General features: G+C 38.2%; 1 protein-coding gene across 1 annotated transcript in view; it reads right to left on the reverse strand.

Moving 5' to 3' along the window:
* The window catches only part of ADAMTS20 (ADAM metallopeptidase with thrombospondin type 1 motif 20), a 170,511-nt gene that overhangs the window by 92,220 nt on the left and 58,682 nt on the right, over window positions 1-19,609 (reverse strand). The window contains exons 9-11 of the mRNA XM_047788004.1: window positions 18,387-18,533; window positions 14,217-14,358; window positions 12,461-12,565 (exon numbers count right to left, since the gene is read on the reverse strand). Coding sequence (XP_047643960.1) covers window positions 12,461-12,565; window positions 14,217-14,358; window positions 18,387-18,533 — 394 coding nt within the window. The remainder of the gene's footprint in view (window positions 1-12,460; window positions 12,566-14,216; window positions 14,359-18,386; window positions 18,534-19,609) is intronic.

The raw sequence follows: 19,609 nt of genomic DNA on the forward strand, positions 1-19,609 counted from the left end.
ACCATAACTCCCCATTCTCTCCTCCCCTGAGCCCCTGGTAACCATCACTCTAATCTGTCTCTATGAATTTGATTGTTCCATATATCTTAATAGAAGTCATATAGTACTTGTCTTTTTTATGACTGGCTTCTTTCACTTAGCAGAAATGTCCTCAAGGTTAATCCATGTTGTTAGCATGTGTCAGAAGTTCCTTCAAGACTAAATAATATTCCACTGCATGGATGTACCATCGTGTCTTTATCCTTTCATCTGTTGATGGGCACTTGAGTTGCTTTCACTTCTTAGCTATTGTGAATAATGCAACTATGAACGTGGGTGTGCAAATATCTCTTTGAGGCCCTGTTTTCAATTCTTTTGGTACCCAGAAGTGTCTGTGCTGGGTCATAAAATTCTATTTTTAATCTTTTTGAAGAATCACCATTTTGTTTTCCACAGGAAAAGTTGGCTAACACTTTGAATGTCTTTTTTTCATTTAATTGTTATCATTTTTTAGAATAGTGTATTAATAAACGATCAGAAAATTTTATTTATTTATTTGGTCTTTTTGCCATTTCTTGGGCCATACCACGGCATATGGAGGTTCCCAGGCTAGGGGTCAAATCAGAGCTATAGCCACTGGCCTACGCCAGAGCCACAGCAACGCGGGATCCGAGCCGCGTCTGCAACCTACACCACAGCTCACATCAATGCCAGATCCTTAACCCACTGAGCAAGGCCAGTGATTGAACCTGCAACCCCATGGTTCCTAGTCGGATTCGTTCACCACTGAGCCATGACAGGAACTCCTGATTGGAAATTTTTTAAAAAGAAGACAGGTTCTTTATGAGTTTGATAAATACTCAACTCATTCTCTTTAACTTACATGTTCTTATTTCTCTTCCTTTAAAGACAACAAACTTTTCTTAGATCTCACTTCCTTCACCAGTTACTGTCCTGTTTTTCCTTGAAAGAGTTGCCTATGTTCATTGTCTAACCCCCTCTGCCTATTCTCTCTCATTGCCCCATCGCAGCCAGAGACTTTTCACACCCCACCCTTCGTGAACCTGCTCATGGTACATCACCAGTAGCCTCCAGGACACCATGACTGATGGATGGCCAGTTCTCAGCCACGGTCTTCCTTGACTTAGCAGTGTGTGAAACAGCTAATCATTCTTCCTCTCTAATATGTTCTTTCTTGTTTGCCAGGGCTCTAAACACTCTTGGCTTTCTTTTATCTTTGATGATTTCACTTGTGTAGTTTCTTTTACTGTTTTTTCTTTCTGACCTCTGAATGTTCCCAGGCTCAGACCTTGGTCCTTTATTCTTCTCTATCAATAACTGCTCCTAGTCCAGATCTCTCTCCTGAACCCCAGGCTTTGTAGGCAGCTGCTTCTTCATCTTCACTTGAGTGTCTCATAACCACTTCAAATATAGCATACCCCAAACACAACTCTTGCCCTGCCCCCTCAAAATCTTTTGAGTTGATCTCGATTGATGAGCCAAAAACCTATCTCTTCCTCCTCTATCTCTTCTCATCATCCTATCTTTTCTTACTCTAACAGTCCATGTCTAATACATTAGCAAGGGCTCTAGTTCCTTCAAAAACATATACAAAGTTGACTGTTAATCCTCACGCTGGTTTGAGCCACCATCACCTCTCATCTCTATCAACAGCTCCCTGAGTAGATCTCCTCTGTTTCTACTCTAAGGCCCTACAATTTAGCCTCAACAGTTTTGCCAGAATGGTTGTGATCCTTTTTTTTTTTTAATTTCCTCAATACATTATTTTTTTTCTACTGTACAGCATGGTGACCCAGTTACACATACCCATATACATTATTTTTTTCGCACATTATCATCCTCCATCATAAGTGACCAGACATAGTTCTCACTGCTACACAGCAGGATCTCATTGCTAATCCATTCTAAAGACAATAGTCTGCATCTATTAACCCAAGCCACCAATCCATCCTACTCCCTCCCACTCCCCCTTGGCAACCACAAGCCTATTCTCCAAGTCCAGGAGTTTCTTTTCTGTGGATCCTTTTTTAATATGACTTTAAAGTTAAGTCAAATTAGGTGACTCCTCTGTTCTCATCCTTCGATTATCTCACATGGAGCAGTACAAGATTCTCACAATGGCCTGCAAGGCCCTACATCATATTCTTCCAGTAACTTCCCACATCTCTCTCTCTCTCTCTCTTTTCACTCCACTCCAGCTCAAATGTCTTCCTTGCTCCTCCCTGAGCAATCTAGAAACACTCGGGTTTAGGAGCTTAGCTGCTCCCTCTGCCTAGAACTAACTCTTCTGTGAGTTAAATTTCTTTAAAACAGCTCATTAGGCAACTTCCCATAAGATCCACCTTAACTGCATATTTTATTTCATTTTATTATTATTATTTTTTTGTGTTTTGTCCTTTTAGAGCTGCACCCATGGCACATGGAGGTTCCCAGGATAGGGTCCAATCAGAGCTGTTGACACCAGCCTGACACCAGAGCCATAGCAACGCTAGGTCCGAGCCACGTCTGTGACCTACACCACAGCTCACAGCAATGCCGGATCCTTAACCCACTGAGCGAGGCCAGGGATCGAACCCACAACCTCATGGTTCCTAGTCAGATTCGTTTCTGCTGCACCACGATGGGAACTCCTGACCACCATATTTTAAATTGCAATCTGCCCTCTCCTGCTACCCAACTTCCAAACCTTCTTCTGCTCTATTTCTCTTGTTCATGGTACTTTTATATTGAGGGTAATACTGCAGTATCCCACTAGAATATAAGCTCCGGGGGTCGGGGGCAGAGACTTTTTCTCTTTTGTTCACTGATGTATCCTGAGCACCTAGAATAGAATCTAACATCTTGCAGGTCCTTGATAAATTTTTGTTGAATGATTTAATCCCATCACCAAGTTTACTCACAGGAAGAATCCTCTGTCCCTCCATCAAAACAAATCATTCAATAAGAGAAAGCCATATTAGAAGTAAATAAAAACAAAAATATCGGAGTGGACTATATTATTGTTCATGTAAACTGTGGGGGCACCTTCCAGACACATTAAATAATCCTTACATGTTCCCTTCATGTTTATTTATTTCTGAGAGATCAGAACATGAAAAAGAATGTGATATTGTTCACCAAGCAGTAAAATTAACTCCTTGTCAGATGGGTTCAGCATGTCTTCATGCAAATGGATCTGCTACTAAAAGCATTTAACACACAATCTCACATGTAAGATAATCACAAAAGGAAGAAACTAAAGGAGAGTATTAAAGCAAAATTATAGGACTTTGGTTAAATTTTTCTTAAATAAAGGTCCAGTCCATTTAATACTGAATATGGCTAGTGGACAGGGGTTCACTATTTTCAATTAATTTTTTAAAGTGAATTTATATTATTATGATCCATGTGTTACCCCAAATGCCACCTCTGCTTTTAATCTACATGGGCTTTAAAGTAGGTCTCAATATTTCATCACATTTACCTTGAATTCCAGCACCCATGCTTTCCATACCATCTCACTGGGGGAATAGTTAAGTGGCTAATAAACAAATGAAAAGATGCTCAAAACTGATAATAATCAGGATAAGGCAAGTTAAAATCACAAAGAAATCCTATTTTGCACCCATGAGAATGGCTAAAGCTTTGTTAAGGCTAACAATAACAAAAATTGGCAAAGAATGCAAATCAACTCAAACTTTCATGCATTGCTTGGTGAGTCTAAAATGGTTCACATATTTTGGGAAACTGTTTGGCACTTTCTTATGAAGTTAAACACACACCTACCCTATGATCCAGCAATTCTATGCTAAGTATTTACTCTAAGTATTTACTTAAGAGAAATGCAAACATATGTCCACAAGAAGACTTATCCAAGGTTGCTCCTGGAAGCTTTATTTATAAAACTGAAAAACTGGAAATGACCCAAATACCCATCAGCAGAAGAATGATAAACAAATTATGGGGAGTTCCCGTTGTGGCTCAGCAGGTTGCAAACCTGCCTAGTATCCATGAGGATGTCATTCCCTGCCCTCACTCAGTGGGTCAAGGATCTGGCATTGCTGTGAGATGTGGTATAGGTCATAGATGCAGCTCAGATCCCACACTGCTGTGGCTTTGATGTAGGCCAGCAGGTGCAGCTCTGATTCGACCCCTAGCCTGGGAAGTTCCATATGCCACAGGTATGGCCCTAAAAAAAAAAAAAAAATTACAGTACAGTTGAATTACACTGCAACATAAAGGAATGAAGTACTGATTTACACAATAACATAAATGAAACTCAAAAACATTATGTCAGCGCACAGAAGCTTGACCAACTCACTCTTTGCCACAACAGGGTATCCTCTATAGTCTCATTTACTTTAAAATGAAGAACAGCAGGAGATGAGACAAAGATGGTAGGTCCTGAGCTCACCTCCTCCCATGGCACACAAAAATTACACCTATTTATGGAGCAACTACTGATGAAAAGAACCCGAAGACGAGCAGAAAAGACCTTCTGTAACTAAAGATATAAAGAAGGAACCGCAAGGAGATGGGTGGGAAGGAACGTAGTATAGTTAAGACCCTGACCCCCAGGGAGGCAACCAACAAAGGGGAGGATAATTACAACTGCAGAGGTTCTCCCCAAGGACAGAGGTCCAAACCCTCATCAGGCTCCTGGCCTGGGGGTCCTGACCTTGGAAGATGAGCTCCACAATGTTTGGCCTTGAAAGCCGTCATGGCTTCTTGTCAGGAGAACCGGAGGGCTGTAGGAAACAGAGACTCCGCTCTTAAAAGGCCCCCCAAAATCTCAGATGTCCCAAGATCTAAGGAAGAAGCAGGAATGTGAAAGAAGCCTGGGTCAGACCCACTTGCTGGTCTTGGAGAGCCTCCCAGAGAGGCAAAAAGCAACTGGGACTCACCCTGGAAACACAGACCCTGGTAGGAGCCCTTTTAAGGAGCTCATCCTATCACAAGGACACTGGTACTGGCAAGCACCAATTTTTAATCCTTCTGCTAGCTTACTAACATCAGGACCTGGCCCTGCCCACTGGCCTGCTGGCTCCAGACCTGGGATGCCTCCCACCAAACAGCTATTTGGGAGGGAACACAGGCCATCCACCAACAGGCCTGATGCCACAGAACCCAATGAGACCCCAACCAATGCAGAACCTGGTCTTGCCCACCAAAGGGTCCAGGACCTGGTTCCAACCACCAGTGTGCCAGCACTAGCCCCAAGGGCCCCAGAGCTTACAACCAGCCATTAGAAAAAGCTTGCCCACCAGGGGGCAGCACCAGCTCTGGTATCCTCTGGTCACTGGCCCTGTAGTCAGAGACCTGAACCAGACTCAACACACCAGTGGACCAGCACTAGCCCAGGGATTTCCTGGACCTTAGCCCACCTATCTGCAAACTAACAGCAGCTCTAGGACCCCAGGCTCTATAGCTGGAGACCCCAAAATCCAGCACCACCCACCATGGGCCACCATTAGCCCTGGGGCCAAATTCACCCACTAGTGGGCAGGCACCAGCTCCTGAACTCCCTGGGCCCTAAGGACCCCCAACCTTGGGAGCACAATGGCTCCAAAGCCAGCTGTGTAAAATCCTGGCCTGCCCACAAGGAGGCCAGTACCATGGGGTGCCCTTGGCCCTTGCCTTATCTTTACACACTAGCCATTTGACACTAGCTCGGGGATACCTTGGGCCCCTCAATCAGTTACCCTAGGAAACAGCTCTACCCATCAGTGAGCCATCATGAAAACCAAGACTCCCCTGACTGTGCAGCCAGCTGTGTCAGAACCCAGCTACACCCATAAGTGCCCAGCAGCCTCCACACAAAGCAGAACCCAGCAACCAACAAAACCTAGAAGACTGAAATCATATCAAGCATCCTTTCTGACAATAATGCTGTGAGACAAGAAATCAACAAGGAAAAAACTGCAAAACAACACAAACATATAGAGGCTGTACAATATGCTACTAAACAACCAATGCATCACTAAAGAAATCAAAAAATACCTGGAGAGAAATGAAAATGAAAACACAACAATCCAAAATCTCTAAGAGGAATATTTGTAGCAATACAAACCTACTTCAAGAAAAAAAAAAAAAAAAACTCAAATAAACAACCTAACCTTACACCTAGAGGAACTAGAGTAAAAAAGAAAAAAACAGGAGTTCCCATTGTGGCTCGCCAAGTTCAGAACCTGACTAGTATCCATGAGAATGTGGGTTTGATCCCTGGTCTTTCTCAGTGGGGTAAGGATCCAGTGTTGCCACAAGCTGCAGCTTGGATCTGATGTTGCTGTGGCAGCATCTGCAGCTCTGATTTAACCCCTAGCCTGGGAACTTCCATATGCCACAGGTGTGGCCCTAAAAAGAAAATAAAAAGAAAAAAACAAAACTCAAAGTTAGTATAGGAAAGAAGTCATAAAGATCAAAGAAGAAATTAATAATACAGATTAAAAAAATAATAGAAAAGATGAATGAAACCAAGAGCTGGTTCTTTGAAAAGATAAACAAAATTGACTTTATTCATATTCATTAAGAAAAAAGGAGGGCTAAAAATGAGGGATTCAATAAAATCCGAAGTGAAAAAGGAAAAATTATAATTAATACCAAAGAAACACAAAGGATAATAAGAGATGACTACGAAAAATTATACGTCAATAAAATGGACAACCTGGAAGAAATGCGTAAATTCCTAGAAATTTACAATAGCCTAAGACTGAGTCAGGAAGAAAGAGAAAATATAAAAGTATCAGTTCATAAAGTTCACCAGTAATGAAAATGAATCAGTAATTAAAAAAAAAAAAAACTCCCGACTAATGAGAGTCCAGGGCCAGATGGCTTCACAAGTGAAACCAAACATTTAAAGAAGAGTTAATACCTATTCTTCTCAAACTATTCCAAAAATTACAGAGGAAGGATCACTTCTGAATTCATTCCACAAGGGCAGCATCACCTTGATACAGAAAGCAAAGATATCACAAAAAAGAAAATTACAGATCAGTATCACTGATGAACATAGATGCAAAAATCTTCAACAAAATATTAGCAAACTGAATTCAATAATACATTAAAAGGATCATACACCATGATCAAGTGGGATTTATCCAAGGATGCAATTATTCAATATTCACAAATCAATTAATGTGATATATCATATAAAAAACTCAAGAATAAAAAGCACATGATCAGAGTTCCTGCTGTGGTGCAGCAGGTTAAGGATCTGGTGTTGTCTCTATGGCAGTGCAGGTTTGATCCCCAGCCTGGTGCAGTGGGTTAAAGATCTAGCATACCACAGTTGTGACGTAGGTTGCAGCTGTGGCTCAGATTTGATCCCTGACCTGGGAATTTCTATATGCCATGGGTGTGGTTTAAAAAAAAAAAAAGCACAAAATCATCACAATAGATGCTTTAAAAGCTATGACAAAATTCAACATCCACTTATGATAAAAACTCTCAACAAAATGGGTACGAAGGGAACATACCTCAACAAGATAAAGGCCACATATGACTAGCCCATAGCTAAATCCTATTTGAAGCTGAAAGCATTTTCTCTAAGACGAGTCAAGGAACAAGACAAGAACATCCACTCTCACCACTTTTATGCAACAAAGTGCTGGAATTCCTAGTTACATCAACCAGATAAGAAAATAAATGAAAGAAATCCAAATTGGAAAGGAAGAGGCAAAACTGTCATTCTACAGATGACATAATACTATAAACAGAAAATTCAAAAGATGCCACAAAAAGTACTAGAACTCATGAATGGATTCAGTAACAATGCAAGCAACAAAATTAATATACAGAAATTGGTTGCATTTTTATACATTAACAATGAATTATTGGAAAGAGAATTTAAGAAAACAATCTGATATACTACCACATCAAAAAGAATGAAACACCTAGAAATAAATACAAGGAGGTAAAAGATCTGTACTCAGCAAACTACAAGACACTAAAGAACAAAACTGAAGATAACACAAACAGATGGAAAGGTATACTGTGTTCATGGATTGGAAGAACTAATATTGTTAAAATGATAATACTACCCAAGGTAATCTACAGAATCAATGCAATCCTTATAAAATCACAATATTTTTCACAAAATCAGAACTAATAATTCTAAAATTTATATGGTAACACAAAAGACCCCAAGAGGCCAAAACAATCTTGACAAAGAAGAACAAAGCTGAAGGTATCACATGCCCTAATTTCAAACCATACTAAAAGCTACAGTAATCAAAAATGTAATTGTAATATATACATGTAAGGATAACCTGACCCCCTTGCTGTACAGTGGGAAAATTTTAAAAAAATTATAAAAAAATAAATAAATAAATAAAGCTACAGTAATCAAAACATTATGACACTGGCACAGAGACAGAAATATCGATCAAGATATGGAACAGGATAGAAACCCCGGAAATAAACCCATGCACTTATAGTCAGTTGATCTATGACAAAAGAGCCAAGAATATACAATGAAGAAAACAAGGTCTCTTTAATAAATGGTGCTGGAGTTCCCATCATGGCTCAGTGGTTAACGAATCTGACTAGGAACCATGAGGTTGCAGGTTTGATCCTTGGCCTTGCTCAGTGGGTTAAGGATCCGGTGTTGCCGTGAGCTGTGGTGTAGGTTGCAGATGCGGCTCAGACCCTGCATTGCTGTGGCTCTGGCATAGGCCAGTGGCTATGGCTCCAATTAGACCCCTAGCCTGGGAACTTCTATATGCTACAGGAGTGGCCCTAGAAAAGGCAAAAAGGCAAAAAAAATATATATATAAAAATAAAAATAAATAACTGGTGCTGGGAAAAATTAAACAACCATATTCAAAAGAATTACATGGGACTACTTTCTCATACCATATACAAAAATAAAGTAAAAAAAAAGACTTAAATGTAAGACATAAAAACTTATAGAAAAAAAAACATAGCACTATGTACTTTGACATTGATCCTGGTAATATTTTTTCATATGTCTACTCAGGCAAAGGAAACAAAAGCAAAATAAATGAGACTACATCAAACTAAAAAGCTCCTTTACAGCAAAGGATACAATCAACAAAATGAAAAGGCTATCTACTGAATGGGAGAAGATATTTGCAAACAATATATCTAAGAAAGGACTAATACCCAAAATATACATAGAATTCACACAATGCAACATCAAAAAATAAATCATATTTAAAAATGCGCAGAGGTCCTAAACAGATATTTTTCCAAAGAAGACATCCAGATGGCCAAAAGGCACATGGAAAGATGCTCGACATCATATCTCATTTTGATCAATTACAGATCCAATGCACCATGAGATATCATCTCACATCTATGAGAATGGCTATCATCACAAAGACAACAAATAACAAATGTTGGTGAGAAAAGGGAACACTTGTGCACTGCTGGTGGGAATATAAATTGGTACAGCCACTATGGAAAGCAGTGTGAAAGCTCCTCAAATAATTAAAAACAGAACTACCATATGATCTAGCAACTCCATTACTGGGTATTATCTAAAGTGAAAAAAACCACTGATTTGAAGAGATATACACACCTCTATGTTCAGTGAAGCCTATTTTACAATAACCAAGATATGGAAGCAACCAAAATATCCATCAATAGATGAATGGACACACACACACACACACACACACACACACACACGGAATGCTACTCAGCCAAAGAAAAGAATGAAATCTTGCCATCTGCAACAACACGGGCGGACCTAGAGGGTATTATGCTAAGTGAAATAAGCCAGATAATAGATAAATACTGTATGATTTCATTTATACATGGAATCTAAAAAAACAAAACAAATAAACAAACATAACTAAAGAGAAACAGATTCACAGATACAGAAAGAAACAGATAGCTGCCATAGTGGAGATTTGGGGGAAGGAAAGAAATAAGTGAGTGAGATGATGAGGTACAAACCACCAGTTATGAAAACAAATGAGTCATATGTATGAAGTGTACCGTGTGGAGAATACAGTCGATAATTAAAGGCAGTGACAGACAGTAACTGGTCTTATCATGATGATCATTTTGAAATGTACAGAAATATCAAGTCACTCTGTTGTGTTCTTGGAACTAACATAATGATGTAGGTCAACTGCACTTCAAAAATAAGAGATCATATTTGTGGTTACAGAGGCAGGGGGTTGGGAGGAGAAGGAAATTGATAAAGGTAGTCCAAAAATAAAAACTTCAGGTTATAAGAAAAATAAGTACCAGGGTGGCAATGCACAATAAGGTAAATGTAATTAACACCACTGTATGTTATGTACGAGCACTGTTAAGAGAGTAAATTCTAAGATTTCTCATCACAAGGAAAAATACGTTTTCTTTTCTTGGTGCATATTTTTTATTCAATATAGTTGATTTCATTGTTCATTTCTTTAATTCTGTATCTATATGAGATGATGGATGTTCACTAAACGTATTAGGATAATCACTTCATGATGTGTGTAAGCCAAATCATTATGCTGAAAAAAAAAATCGTTATGCTGCATACCTTAAACGTATACAGTGCTATATGTCAGTTTTATCTCCCAACTGGAAGGAATAAAAATGAAGAAGAGACAAACTAATCTATGGAAATAGAAACAGAAAGAGGACGTGCCTCTTGAGAAAAGTGAAACTGTCTACAAAGAGGTGAAACTGTACTTTTTAGAGTGATGGAAATAGCCAACCTCTCAATCAAGATTAGAACATGAGACCATCTACATTTGTTAAAATACATCAAGATGTGTACTAGGACTTGCGCATTTTATTCATATTTTAAAAATCATGTTTATGCCCAAGCTGGATTTAGACTGCTCAGTGAATTAGTTACAGTGCCTCCCTTGATATTTGTAAATATGTCAATCTGTATTTTAGTCACATGCAAACTAGCCTGAAGGTCCACGGCATACAGTAACTTAAAAATTAGCTAAGGCGCTAAGGCCACATCCTAGATTTGAATCAGGTGAGCGTCTTGGAACATGTTTTTTATCCACTGGGCTAACATTAGCAGCCTACTACTCAAAATTCAGAAAGGATTTTTTCTCTGCTCACCCTCAGATAATCAGTAACCCTTACAAATGCCAATCCTCCTCAACCCCAAAAGCCAATTACTAGTACTGATCACAAGAAGTGAGAAAAATGAAGTTCTTTTAAAAAAAAAAAAAAAAAGATTCTTATGCTCAGATTTAAAAAATCTTAGATAAATTAAAATTCAAACATAGAAATTCAGTTCTAGCTTAAATTTATGAACTGAAGTCCGCTAGATTTTTTATCCTAATATTACAAAGTAATCTGAGTGCTAAAGCATTTCACTGTGTACTTCACCCCTTTAATAAGCAATGCATTCGTGATACGAGTGATATTCGTGGAAAACACATGCCTTTTGATGGAAAAGTGATTCAAGAGAAGGGCAGTATATGGTACAAACATTTCAATGAAGCAATAGCTGGTAAAGGCACAAGCTCAGTTACTGAACCGACCTTAATTTTAAGGAGTTTTTACTTCTGCCTGATGTGAAGTTAACAAGAGAGGCAGCACTAGCCAACCCATGGCCAAAGCAGTGTTCCTTCCATGCCAAGGTAGCTCAGAGACTTAAACTTATTCAGTGGACACAACACTGGCTACCAAGACCGACGAACTTGCCTTCCTCTTGGAGCACCTAGTATAGTTTGACTTCATCTTCTCATACAACACACTTCACTATCACGGTGAACCCTATCACTTGACATCATGTTGGCAGATTTAGTTCTGCCAAGTTCATGCCTGGTGCTAGAATGGCAAAGACAGAGTATGGCAGGCAGTTTATTCTAGGGGTATAATGTATTTTAAAACAGTAAAACCAATAAAGATCTGAAGAAGTCATTTAAAACTTTCAATTATACTTATCTGAAATTGTTTGGAGAAAAGGTTTACAATGGTGACATACATGAATTGGGGGATTTGCTGAAATATTTATGCCTGAACTCGTTGTTTTTTTTTTTTTTTTTTAATTTCTAGGGCCATGCCCGCCCAAGCTCGGGGCTGAACTGGAGCTGCAGCTGCTGGCCTATGTCACAGTGACAGCAACATCAGATCCAAGCAGAAGCTGCGACCTACACCAGAGCTTGTGGCAAAGCTGGATCCTTAACCCATTGAGCAAGGCCATGGATCAAACCTACATCCACATGGATACTAGTTGGGTTCTTAACCCAATGAGCCACAAAGGGAACTCATATAGTCATTTTAATAACAAGATTAACATACATTTAGATAACCAAATGTCCATATAATTGTTTAACTATAATATCTATCTGCTAGATATTGAAAAAAAGAGGATAAAATTAAATTTTTAATTCACCTGACAACATACTACATCAAACAAATATGGCAAAAGCAATAATTTAACTAGCAGAACAGAGTTTGACAGTGGAAAGAAAGAGTGCTGAAATACAGAGCAATCACATCCTTGGATAATCTCTTGACACAAAACTCACCCTTGGAGAAAACCTACCATCCCAGGACCACAGTTTGTTCCATCTGCTAGTGGCATATGTTGGGTACGACAGCCCTTGTGAACTCCTTCTGCACTGGTGCACCAGAGACGCCTGCATTGTTTCTGTAGAGTAACAAAAGGCAGGCAAACGTGTAAAAATAATGCAACAACCATCACATCAATTCAGTGTCATGTATCAGTTTATAAGTTGACCCTAGATACTTCCTGGTTTCGCAAACAATCAGAAATCATCAGTAAAATATCTTTACTAAATCAGTCCTAGTCATGGATTCTTCCCTCTAAACAATAAACAGTAGCAACATTTCGTTTTTAAAAGTTCTTGGATTTTCATCAAACATTGAACAATGGAAGAGATGCACTTGGAGTGGAAGTATTCAGACTTAACCTGAGACATTTTTCTCTTTGCAAGATATTTTTCTAAAGGACTTTTTGTTGATAAGTATTCTTCACAAGGAGTTTCCAAAAGTCTCTTTTGATCCAACAGTGGAATGTATGAATAATGTGCATAGAAATACTGTATAATGTATACTGGCTTCCTATTTTGTAAATATAATGCATACTTTCAACTTTTGAACAAAGGGTTCTGAAGTTTTCATGAGATATAAAAACCCACAGAAGCTCACAGGAGCTATACCCAAGATAATCCTTTTCTTTTTCTGAATATAAATTCAAAGTTTATTCAGTATCTAAGTAAGGTAGGAAAGAAATATATCTTTTATAACAAAAATTTAAGGTAAATCTTCTCCCCTTCCATTGTGTATGTTATAAACTTGACAATTATAAATTTAAGATTTTTAGGAATAATATTACCTATGTGGAATTGCTTGGTTGTCCCTGTGCTCACTCTAACTTTCATTCACTCACTTATTCATGCAATCATGGATTCAATCATTCAACATTCAGTAAGCATTTATTCTCTGGCACCTATTATGTGGCAGATCCTGAACTAAACCCTGGGGATATATCTTTATTTAAATGAGTGAATAAGGCTGAATTCCTGATCCAATGAACCACACAATCTAGTAGTGTAGTAAGAAATCTGGCAAAAAATTTATATAGAAATGAATGAAGAAAGTGGAATGAACATTCTGCTTGGAAAGGTAAGGCCCGAATTCACCAAGTAGTGCCATTTATTCAAACTAAATCCTAAGTTTACCCCCCAGTAAGACAAAATCTTGGGCAAAGATCCAGTCAAAGTGTTAATTATTTCAGTGGAAATTTCAAGTATCTGACCTATGAAAAAAATCCTCAAAATAAATTATAAAGTAGTAGTTTAATGAACACTAAACAATATGCCCCAAGTTCCATTTTTTTGGATTCAAATCTGTATAAATTAAAATGCAGTCTAATAGATTCCTGGGGCCTTTAACGCAATTCGTTATGAAAATCTTTTTTTGTCTTCTCCCACCTGCAAAACAATATCCTTTGAAAATAACTATTTGAAAGTTTTTAATTTTCAATAACAGCTGTGTGGCTCTGTTTTCTGACTGGGGATGCTTCAAAGGATTTTGTGAGAGTTAATGTTACTTTTTAAGTTACTAACACAGTACCTGGCATACAATAAGTACTCAAGAAATTTTAGTTTCCCCCTTTGTGTAACCCCCTTTCTGACAAAGGCCAAATATTTCTAATACTTAAAAATTTTCAAGCTCTATTCAGCACCATTTCTGCCCAAAATAAATGTACCTTTTGAAATATATTCTAACCACAACTTTATGGTAGTGTGCAAACAAAAGGACAGAATTTTTCTTACCAAATAGGGGCACACTTGTGATCCAGGACCAAACATAAGTTCACACTGCTTGTTCACATCATACATCAATCCAGGAAGTTGTAAAGAGAGATCATATATTCTCCCATTTGGTTTGTCAAGGAGGCATTCCCCATGACCAGTACTGAAACAATGATAGAAAACACAATATAGTGAGCACACACAGAGGCATTTCAGTATAAGATTCTTTATCACATTTTCTGTAGTTCTGCACTTTCAAAGAGAATATCAAAGTTAATTTTTAAACTAACTCACACAAAGTCAGTGAGAAAACCTCACAGGTTATAAAAGACTTCTTATGTGTTTGTTCTCATTTGGTCCCCACAACTGCCTTAAAAGTAATTAAAAAAAAGAGAACAACAACAAAGATAAATTCATCAGAATATAATGTCTGAAACATATACTCCTAGTTTGATCATATTACACTTTTGATTTGCTTTGCTATCCAACAGCAATACACCATATCTAATGTCCACATTGTCAAAATGCATAACAGTTTTTCAAATCATCTGGGAAACTACATTTATAGTTCTAAATGACAGCAAAACAAAGGAAACTCAAAAAGTGTTATAGTGTAATGCTGTCTCCATCTCAGAGGGTTTTTTTGTTTGTTTTTTCAGAAAAGAATATAACACAGAGTGAAGAAAGCCAGCTTTGAGAGTTTGCATTTGGGTTGCACCACCTCCCTGAATGCATGTTGTGGAAAAGGCATTTAGTATCCCTGAGCCTAGGTCATCTGTAAAGTGAGTGTGGTAATGTCCACCTTGCAAGGTGCTATTAAAACATATGATATCTTTTTTTTTTTTTTTTCCCACTGTACAGCAAGGGGGTCAGGTTATCCTTACATGTAAACATTACAATTACATTTTTCCCCCAGCCTTTCTTCTGTTGCAACATGAGTATCTAGACAAAGTTCTCAATGCTATTCAGCAGGATCTCCTTGTAAATCTATTCTAAGTTGTGTCTGATAAGCCCAAGCTCCCGATCCCTCCCACTCCCTCCCCCTCCCATCAGGCAGCCACAAGTCTCTTCTCCAAGCACATGATTTCCTTTTCTAAGGAGATGTTCATTTGTGCTGGATATTAGATTCCAGTTATGAGTGATATCATACGGTATTTGTCTTTGTCTTTCTGGCTCATTTCACTCAGTATGAGATTCTCTAGCTCCATCCATGTTGCTGCAGATGGCATTATGTCATTCTTTTTTATGGCCGAGTAGTATTCCATTGTGTATATATACCACCTCTTCCGAATCCAATCCTCTGTCGATGGACATTTGGGTTGTTTCCATGTCCTGGCTATTGTGAATAGTGCTGCAATGAACATGCAGGTGCACGTGTCTCTTTTAAGTAGAGTTTTGTCCGGATAGATGCCCAAGAGTGGGATTGTGGGGTCATATGGAAGTTCTATGTACAGATTTCTAAGGTATCTCCAAACTGTTCTCCATAGTGGCTGTACCAGTTTCCATTCCCACCAACAGTGCAGGAGGGTTCCCTTTTCTCCACACCCTCTCCAGCACTTGTTATTTGTGGATTTATTAATGATGGCCATTCTGACTGGTGTGAGGTGATATCTCATGGTAGTTTGGATTTGCATTTCTCTTATAACCAGCGATGTTGAGCATTTTCTCATGTATTTGTTGGCCATCTGTGTATCTTCTTTGGAGAAATGTCTATTCAGGTCTTTTGCCCATTTTTCCATTGATTGATTGGCTTTTTTGCTGCTGGGTTGTATAAGTTGTTTATATATTCTAGAGATTAAGCCCTTGTCAGTTGCATCATTTGAAACTGTTTTCTCCCATTCTGTAAGTTGTCTTTTTGTTTTCTTTTGGGTTTTCTTTGCCGTGCAAAAGCTTTTCAGTTTGATGAGGTCCCATGGGTTTATTTTTGCTCTAATTTCTATTGCTTTGGGAGACTGACCTGAGAAAATATTCATGATGTTGATGTCAGAGAGTGTTTTGCCTATGTTTTCTTCTAGGAGTTTGATGGTGTCCTGTCGTATATTTAAGTCTTTCAGCCATTTGGAGTTTATTTTGGTGCATGGTGTGAGGGTGTGTTCTAGTTTCATTGCTTTGCATGCAGCTGTCCAGGTTTCCCAGCAATGCTTGCTGAATAGACTTTCTTTTTCCCATTTGATGTTCTTGCCTCCCTTGTCAAAGAGTAATTGACCATAGGTGTCAGGGTTGATTTCCAGGTTCTGTATTCTATTCCATTGGTCTGTCTGTCTGTTTTGATACCAGTACCACACTGTTTTGATGACTGTGGCTTTGTAGTATTTCTTGAAGTCTGGGAGAGTTATGCCTCCTGCTTGGTTTTTGTTTCTCAGGATTGCTTTGGTGATTCTGGGTCTTTTGTGGTTCCATATAAATGTTTGGATTGTTTGTTCTACTTCTGTGAAAAATGTCATGGGTAATTTGATAGGGATTGCATTGAATCTGTAGATTGCTTTGGGTAGTATGGCCATTTTTACATAAAACATATGATATCTTTAAAGGAATTAGAAAAGTGGTATATAGTGGTGAAAATGTGTGTTTGATACTCCTAGTTTGTCATGCAATGTGTACTCTATGGAAAGCTTTGTGAAAATGTTCAGTCATTCCCACTGGTTTAAAAGAAATTTATTCAACTGCAATAACTGGAAGAAATATTTAGGGGAAGTTCTTTACCAGCTAGCAGGCATATTAAATTTTGTCCAAAAAGTGAATGTGCAACTTTTCAAATACCCATTGGAGGGAATCATATTACCCCTTCCATAAATAAGCACACCCATTGATACTTTTAATTGATACCTCAGTCAACAATTGAACAAAGCTCTAGGAAGCCATGTATATAGATCAGCAACTGTGTGCTGTGCTTTTTCTTTTTTTCTTTTTAGGGCCACACCTGAGGCACATGCAAGTTCCCAAGTTAGGGGTGGGATCAAAACTGCAGCTACCAGGCTACACCACAGCCATAGCAATACCAGATCCAGGCCACAGCTTGTGGTAACACCGGATCCTTAACCCACTGAGCGAGGCCAGGGATCAAATCAGCATCCACACAGACACTATATTGGGTTTTTAACCTACTCAGCCACATGTTGTGCTTTTAACCCACTCAGCCACATGTTGTGCTTTTAAATTAAGTTTCCATGTAAGGATAAATGATCAGTGCTGATTAAAACTAAGGGATATATTTATAAACATATATTCCAAAACCCAGTTTCATTTCTCCCATAGTTCTTATAAAGATAGGTGACTAAAACTACATGCCTCGGGATTGTGTTTCCACAAAAAGATTACCTGGAAAGAGCTTGGCCTTGCCTTTTGGACAATTTTCAGTAGCTATAGGATAGAAACACCACTTGGATAAGAAGTTGGAAGTAGAGAAGCCTGGTAGGAGTTGATGAGACAAGGTAAGAAAAACCTACATCTGCCTCCTCTCTTCAGAGTAAGGAAGAGCCTCCAAAAGAACAGGTAAACCTAGAGACCCCATATCCCTGTGGCTTTAGAGAGTTATTTGGAATATTCATAACTTGATGTTAGCTCTTCTCCATCCTGCAAGGGTACTTCAAACTTGAACCACCCAAACTCCTCTCAAAACATTACCTAGGAGCTTCTGAAAAAATTCAAACATGCACAAGGAAGTTTTGATTCTCATTAAGTCTTCCCCCAAAAGGAGTTTTTACCATAATTGAGAGCCCCAATTTTAAGAAATGATACTTAGGAGTTCCCACTGTGGCCCAGTGGATTAAAAATCAAGCATTTGTCTCTGCAGTGGCATGGATCACTTCAGAGGTGCAGGTTCGAGCCCCAACTCAGTACAGTGGGTTAAGGATCCAGTGTTGCTATAGCTGTGGTTAGGTGGCAGCTGTGGCTCAGATTCAATCCCTGATCTGGAAACTTCCATATGCTGCAGGCATGGCCAAAAAAGAAAAAAAAAAAAAGATGGCTAAGTCTGAACTGACACCCACCCCCCAAATTATTTATTTAGGACTGAAATAATAGAACTCCTTCCTTGTATTTAAACATCCAATTGTACAGTGAAAGTAAGCTTAATTCAAACAAAAAAAAAACTCAAGAGAAATTGAACCACTCTAAAAGAACATACAGGTTTCAAATTTTATAACCTAATAAATGTTCAATGATTTAACTAAAGTAACATAAATCACTTACTCTAGGAATTCAGTGATATATTTCTGACTACATTTTGACCAGGTCCAAGGACTTGTGTGGTAATTTAAAGTTGGAGCCATTACATGATATTGATGTTTAGTTCCAGTTTCCTTGCATTTAAAACTATCATCATGTGGAACATTAAATCTGAAAATAAAAATAAACACTTAAAAATGAGTACCAAAATATTTATGCAACATTAGAAATCAATCTCATATTTATAGTATAATCTAAAATGCAGATAAATCTCATTACATCAGGATCTTGATCTTGCCATAAAATATTATAACTCTAGGGTTACCTTCATGTTTAGAAGCACATTATATCTAATAAACACTAGATTATAACTTTGGTCAGTAGCATAGTCTGTTAATTTGATATCTGAATTTAAACAATCAAAATCTTTGGATTCTGGCTCACCTCATCACAGTATGGACATAGCACTCACATAAAAATACCTGCAGTTTCCAATAGCATGCCCTAGGATATGTGTTTGGGTAGATAAAGGTTCTACCACACTAAATTCCAGGCCATTACCTAGTGCTACTGTATCAAAAAAAAAAAAAAAAGAAAAGAAAAAAAAGGCAAGAAAAAAAATTTTTAAACTTTCTTTAATCCTTAAATCCATATTATTCTATAGTTTCCATCTATTTCATACGAAACAGCCTAAGGGCTCTTTCTGGTCTCTAATCAATAAATGATGACTGGTAGAACTAGAATAATAGAAATATTTCTAAAGGGCAACCAAATATTTACAAGAGCAGTGATATTAATTAATTAGCTGGTCAGCAAGAGATCCTACGCATTCTTTTTAGGACACAAGTAAAAACTCGCATTTAGAAGGAACATTGAAACCACCTCATTCAGGGCTTTGCCTGCTGAAATTTGTACTTAAATCAGTGTTTTCATTAAACAACTTACCGATATTCTAAAGACACCTACAGAGTTTCTCAGGGAGAAAGTAATTGTCTAGGATGATACCCTCTGCAAGAATACTCTTCCAACAATATTGTAAATCAACCATACTTTAATAAAAAATAAAATATAGCTATACAACAACAACAAAAAAGAATACCCTTCCACTAGCTGGCACCTTTGGAAACAGGCAGTGCTTTCCCTATGCTGCTGTAATGCATGATGTACCCCAGGCATGCTCCTTCGCCTGTCCCCCACTTCAACAAACAACATGAAAATGTGAGTGTGCATCTTGCTGATGATCATAA

Source organism: Phacochoerus africanus, chromosome 7 (genome assembly GCF_016906955.1).
Source record: "Phacochoerus africanus isolate WHEZ1 chromosome 7, ROS_Pafr_v1, whole genome shotgun sequence".
NCBI lineage: Eukaryota > Metazoa > Chordata > Mammalia > Artiodactyla > Suidae > Phacochoerus > Phacochoerus africanus.